Source organism: Buceros rhinoceros, unplaced genomic scaffold (assembly GCF_000710305.1).
Source record: "Buceros rhinoceros silvestris isolate BGI_N320 unplaced genomic scaffold, ASM71030v1 scaffold5906, whole genome shotgun sequence".
NCBI classification, from domain to species: domain Eukaryota; kingdom Metazoa; phylum Chordata; class Aves; order Bucerotiformes; family Bucerotidae; genus Buceros; species Buceros rhinoceros.
Window position 1 is genome coordinate 37,542 of NW_010417992.1, and position 6,678 is coordinate 44,219.

A 6,678-nucleotide genomic window follows, 5' to 3' on the forward strand; every position below is an offset into this window, starting at 1 on the left:
AAAAAAAAAAAAAAAAGAAAATGATTTTGCTTTTCACGACTAGCCAGACATGTTAATTTGTAACTAACTGCAAGTTTTCCCCTGAATTTGATATTGTTGCTGGCCAGAAACACAGATTAAGTACTCCTGGGTTACTCATTCTGATTTTAGACTCCCATTTTATTCTTGTTAGCAATACATTACTTCAGATTGCATTGTGATTTGTGTCTCACTGTTCAAATTGCTTAAAACTCCAATTTTTTAGAAACAGAATGCAGATACATTTTTATCTGAAAGAGTTCACCTGCAAAGTACTTACAGCTAGCTAAAGCAAAAAACTTACTTCCAGTTAAAGTGAATCAAACTGACTCCTGTTAAATAAGCTTAAGATGTTGGAACCAAATGAGTTTATCCTCTCATATTTCATTTTGTCCATACATGGTAAAAGTTAAAGAACAAAAGCTTTTTTCCCGACTTTTACCTAGTCCTAAACCACATTAGCCAGTTACTGAAATTAAATAGGTTGAGTAAATCCCCCATAAAAATCCCCTTCCATTTTCCTCCTCTTTATCCCCAGAAGAAGCTATTATTATGCAACTTGGGCAATGCTTTAGTCCCAGAAAGTGCATAATTTCTACTAATGGTTTGGCTGAAAGATGACACTTACAATCCACGAAAATAAGAAGTATTGTGTAAAGTTGTGTAAAGCCAGAGGGGTGGAGGCAGCAGCAAATAAGTGTCCAGTTTAAACAAAAATGCTAGTTTACATAAAAAACATCTAATCAGGTCATTTTTATGCCAATGTATATTTATGCATTTACAATATGCTACTGTACAGGGATACAGTAAGTATTTTTGTGGGAAAATAGTGAACTCACAGTAATAACATGATCAGTTAACACTGACCTTAATACAGGCACTCCTTTAATGCCAGTATTCACTAGTTTTAAAAAGCTCTACTCTAATCTGAGCCCTCTAAAAGGGCTAGAAAGACATCAACAAAACTACTTCGCTTTACAGAGTAAGCTAATATACTTATGAAAAGAGACTTGGTAACCGAAGATGCCCAAATGCAAAAAATGTGGGATTTACAACACAAGATCAGCACAAATATTTTGTGCTGCCATTGTCATGTTTATAGCTCATGTTTGTAAATAAGAAGTCCTATAAACTTTGGCCTCTTTAGAACATAAAAATTGAGCACATAGAAAGCACATCCATTGTAGACTGCTTTCATACAGATCTTCCAAAAAAGAAACCTAAATTCAATACTGCTCAAACCTATTAAAGGAGTTATTCTAGAGATTCTTCTGAGAACTCTCTCAGCGCATCCAAACAAGATTCTCTGAAAGATACTCTGGTCTTCTGATGCATATTTCCTTAAATCCCTCCAATGCTGCCAGGGTGAGATTTTCAGCAGAGAAACATTCCAAAACCAGTAGGGAATGAAGAACTAATATAAAACTTGAATTGTACAGTAGAAAATAATTCAGTATCTGAACACTCAACATTTTGCATCTACTGATGATTTCTTGGGGTTTGGTGGTTTTTTTTTTTTGGCAACTTTCTAAAGATTATTTATCACAAATAGAATCAAAACCTAATCAAGCAGAACAAGCAACATCAGTCTCCTGTCTACAGTCCTTAGCTTCTAAATATTTTCTACTTTAAATTTCAGACCAGCATCTATAACAAAGACTTTGTAAAGACTCTTGTAAATGTTGCCAAGCACCCCAATGCTCTCTCGCCTCTTCTGAGGAGGAGAGAATCTTACAGGCATCCATTACCATTGTTTTGTTTCCAAGGGAAACCTGGGAACGATGACTGACAAAAAGTTGCTATAGTTGACTTCTATGTCTCTCTTGGTTTTGGGGGGGGTTAACAAGGCAATGCCACATTTTCCCTTAAACCAATGTCCACTTGCAAAAAAATCTAGAGATAGACACGTTCACTACCAGTTCTTCCTCTTTGAAAAAGAGAGATGAATCAAAAATAGATTCTGTAATTAAAGCTGAGGTGGGTTTGGGGTTTCTCCTTATTTTTTGAAGTAACAGCAGATTTTAGAAATATCTTAAGTATCTGTAAGAATGGACGTATTACTGTTTTCAAGATGTACTATAATTTCAAGAAAGTTTCAACTTGCACAGCATGCAAATATATTTAGTAAGCGTGTAATGCAAAATTTACCAAGATTTTAGAAGGTATTTTTTAGTTAACAGACCTTCACCCAGGTTCATTTAAAAACAAACAATTCCCTTGATTTGACTTCTCCACTTAACAACACTACACATAAACCAGGTCATTGCTTTTCCACTTTGAGATCTCAACCCAAAGTTATACAAGAGATACTTTAAAAGCAAATAACGTAGCTGTAAATGTTTATGAAAAAAGTCAAGTTTACAAGCATCTTTTGGGAACCTGAAGGGCTTTTTTAAAAAAAAAAAAAGTTCAACCTGATTCCATTTCAAGTTGAAAATGCCATAGTAAGCGTAATCAACCTATGGAAATTACCTTGAACAAATCTGACACAACGACTGAAGAGAAACTGCAGGCATATAGCTTAAGGCAGCATTGTAGCACAGCAGAAGGAAAGTCAGCACTTCAAACCTGCGATTTACAAGAAACATTACATTAACGATTTTATTTTTGACAAGAAAACATGTTTACCCAGAAATTTGCAAGAGTTATTTGAACAGATTTCATTTCATTTCAATAAATTTGACAATTGAGTAGTTTGGTTCTGAAAGCTTTTCCTCTTTGTGTAGCAACGTGCACTGCTAGTCTTTCTGCATCTACATTTATGAACATTTGAAAACTAAAAAACTATCACAAAACATAGCATGCACCTAGCCACCTTCAGTCTATAACTATATTCAAAATTACAAGAAGATTCATTAGTGTTCTCAAGAAATAAAATCCTATTATACAATTTACCTGTTCTGTGCTGTTAACATCTCCCTCTGAGGATGAGGTCCGCTGTATACAACCCTGGACAAACCATGCTGCGATAAAGCTCCTTCAGTGAGGGCCATGGAGCCAATGCTGGAAGGCTAAAGGAACAAGAGTCATTCAAAACATACGCACCTGAAGTCCTGCTGCAATGCAGGTGAAAATAGACAAGGACTAGCATCACCACATTTGTATATAAATTATCAATAGTCTTAAGATTACTTGACTGCTTAGATATCTTAGATTTGAGAAGTTATTTTACATCAAGAAGGTATATGGCTTCAGAATAGGAAAAAAAACCCCCACACCACAAAACCCACATGGTTGGCACATGGATATTGTGGATTTACGACCATTCAGTCTTGAAGAGGCTTCAGAGACCAGTGAGTAGCACTCAGAAGACTGAAAAACATATTCCTAGCATCATTATGCAACATGTTAAAACTACTTTTCACTTTTACTCTTAAAAAACAGGCCCCCAAAGCACACCGCCATTCTAAGTCAGTTACAACTTTGTTGTAGATGTCACTTACTTCATGATAGACTGAAGGTTTGGACAAAGATGGAATTGTGAAGCTCAGCACCTTGCTATGTCCCTCTTTGTCAACTATCTCCTGAAAAAGTCAGAAGACACCAATGGTTACACTATACTACAGAAACCATCCAAAAATATTGAGTGCTGGGTGGGGTTGAACAGATAAAGAAAGCCAACAAATTACTATAGGAACAGACAGAGATACTATAACAGTCTACAAGCTAGGCATTATCTCTGTATTTGCTTTCTATCAAGTGCATTTGTTTCTATAAACTATTCAAATGACATAGCAAAGGGCACATACATGTGCATACATAGTCCACTTCAAACATACTAACAGGAAATCTCATTATGTTTAAATAGTGTTACCTTTTTTAAATTATGCAGTATTCACTAATTGTGAAGATTAACGCTCAATAATTCTGTTTTGAAAACTATTTACCCATCAAGTAACGACTCTACAAGTAATTTGTTTTGGAAATATTATAACTCCGGAATGATTGCAGCCTCATACAGTTTGCTAGTAGCAAACATCATAGCATTTGCAAAAGCCCAAGTCTGATAATTCCATACTTACAGAGAGAGTTAAAAGAAGCATGGGTGCAAAGCTTTAGAGAAACTACTTTCCTGCAGGATAGCAGCCCAGCAGTTTATTGGTAGACTTCTCGCTTCGGTAAGTTAGTGGAAGACTAATGGGTAAGGCAAAAAAAAGATGTGCCTATGTATCACAGAAGGGCACTAAAGTACTTCAAATAAATGTCAGAAGTTCCAAAGCAGAACTGAACAATAACCAACACCATACACACAAGAAATCTCTTCTTGTCTAAATTTCAGCAGCAGGTTTCATATATCCAACAGTTAAGAAATCAGAGAAGAGCTTCATCATCTCCTAACACCCATACCTTGGAAGGCTGCAGGACTAAGTTAGTAAGTTACTAAGTAGTAATTATTAAAATTCATGTCTTAAAATAGAATACGAAGTGGTAAAGGAAGACTGAGAAGTATCAAAAACACATAAAGACCTTTTCTGCCTCAAGAGTGATACAGCTCCTTCACTCTCCACATAAACCACTGATGCTTCAACTTTCAAAATTGTTTCTGCATCAATGCAGAAAATAATTTCCTAACATATGGGAGGAGAAGAGAAACTGGCTACATCCGAACTTTCAGAAACTAAAAATATCAATATTTTTACTTTTCACTCTGATCAGATTTGTAATAAAGTTTCAGGACTGCGTTTCAAGATCTGAAGTGTATTAGAAAAACCTGATACCTGCAGCTGGGAAAGCCAAAAATATCAACCACATGCACTACCACTATATGTCTCCAGCTGAAGGTAGAACATACTGGTTTCATGATTTCAGGGTTCAGCCAAAGTTATCCCTGATAACAGAGTGAATTTAAAATTATTCTAAGCAATACTTAATTTTTCAATTTCCTTCAGTAAGAAACTGCAGGACTCTGTTGAGCATGTTAATTGCCTCAAGTTCCCATAGACAACTGTACATATTTACAGAAGGACTGCTATTTGTATTATGCTGCATCTTTCGTCTTGCTTTTGAAAATGGCTATGTTATTAATTGAGGAAGAAACTGTTCATAGCTAAGACAAGACATTACTGGACTGGTTTCAAGCTTAACTGTAAATGTAATCTCTTCTAGTAGAAAGACAAGTGATTATAGCCTCATCTGTCAGCCATTTTGGATGACTCATCATAGAAATAAAGAAGTGAATTGACTTAAGGCATAAGATATACCAAACGCTTTCCAGGAACAGTTTTCTTCTCAGATAAAACTAAGCACACAGAAAACACATGAAGCCTGTACTCTGTCCAAAGAGGAGTTGAATATAAGGGCTAAGGTGTTTTTAAGTAAACTCCTGGGTGAAAAAAATATGTTTTCCCTCACTTGGTAAAGACACTTGAGACTATTTTTAGGAAGATGGGATCCACTTTCTCCAGATTTTTAGACTGGGAAGAGGATGAACTTGAAGTTCATTGCTGCTTCACTTTCCAAAAACCCTTCCTAGAACACCCAGAACATACAAACCTCACTGAAGAGAATCCCAATGGTCATAATAGCACTAAGCTTTTTATAATAGCCATAAAAAGACTAAATACATAAATAAAATACGGTGGTCTTAAAGGTTCCTTCATAATCCTGTTCTTTAAAGCAGTGATTTAGTAACAAAGAGTATCTTTTCATAAAAAGATAAGAAAAAATGTCAAGGTTATTACAAAATGAACGGAGACCCTGAATTTCTCAAAGCTAAGCAATTTGTTGAAAGTGGGGGTTTTTGTGTTTTCTAGTCAAGAGAGTCAAAATACTGTAGAAAATATGGACAGCCACTGCAAAAGCAGTGCCTCAAAGCTCTCAAGCAGAATGTAAGTTTCATCACCATACCCAGAAATAAGTAACAAAAAAAAGTTAAGAGGACTTAATCCTGTGACTCCTTCAGTCATTAGTGCGTTGTTGGTGTATTTTTCTAGCAGAAATTGGAACTACGAAAATATGCTACTTTCTCTGGGAAACTTAGCGGCCGAAACCCAGCTGCAGTATTATCGTGTGGGAAATACTATCTCTACTGGCCTTGTTTTGTTAGCTTTAACCAAAACATTCACCACGTGGGATACAACCCCTCTTAACCAATTATAGTGCTTTAAGAGCTGTGTGCTGTCTGTGTAACAGAGACACTATCCAATCACCATGTAGTTAGTCAAGTGGACAAGAGTCTATAAATTGGGATGTAATGTAAACAATAAACGGGTCTTGCTACACACCATATTGGCGTATGAGCAATTCGTTCCGCTTCAGCCCAGAGCTCCGTTTCGTGTCGCGACAAATGGGGGCTCGTCTGGGATTGCTGCTTTTTCCTGTGGGACTGACAGACCACGGGAGTGGCGAGAGTGCCCAAATGATCCGGTAAGGATCGAATTTCAGTATTTGGGAAGGCTGAAGGGTGACCGCGGCTGCCTCTGAGTAAGGCAGGAGGGGACGTCCCAGGAATTTGTGTTTCTTCGTTATTTCGTGTTGTTTGTGCCGGGTCACAGAATCTGCCGAATCGGCGGGAGAGAAAGTTGTTTTTTAAATCTTCAAAGGCAATAGCAAGAAGGGGCGGGACCCCTGTACGTATAGAATTAAAGTCTGATGTTGTACATCTAGAGCTAACGCTGCAAAACTTACCACTGCCTGGAGATTGCTTTTAGAGACCTTAAA

The 6,678-nt window shown here is 36.7% G+C and overlaps 1 protein-coding gene across 1 annotated transcript in view; it reads right to left on the reverse strand.

Moving 5' to 3' along the window:
* Window positions 1–5,538, reverse strand: part of FAM126A (family with sequence similarity 126, member A) — a 16,603-nt gene extending 11,065 nt beyond the window's left edge. Inside the window, exons 1-4 of the mRNA XM_010138356.1 lie at window positions 5,512–5,538; window positions 3,462–3,542; window positions 2,914–3,029; window positions 2,491–2,586 (exon numbers count right to left, since the gene is read on the reverse strand). Of these exons, the coding sequence (XP_010136658.1) occupies window positions 2,491–2,586; window positions 2,914–3,029; window positions 3,462–3,542; window positions 5,512–5,538 (320 nt within the window). The remainder of the gene's footprint in view (window positions 1–2,490; window positions 2,587–2,913; window positions 3,030–3,461; window positions 3,543–5,511) is intronic.
* Window positions 5,539–6,678: the final 1,140 nt, after the last annotated feature.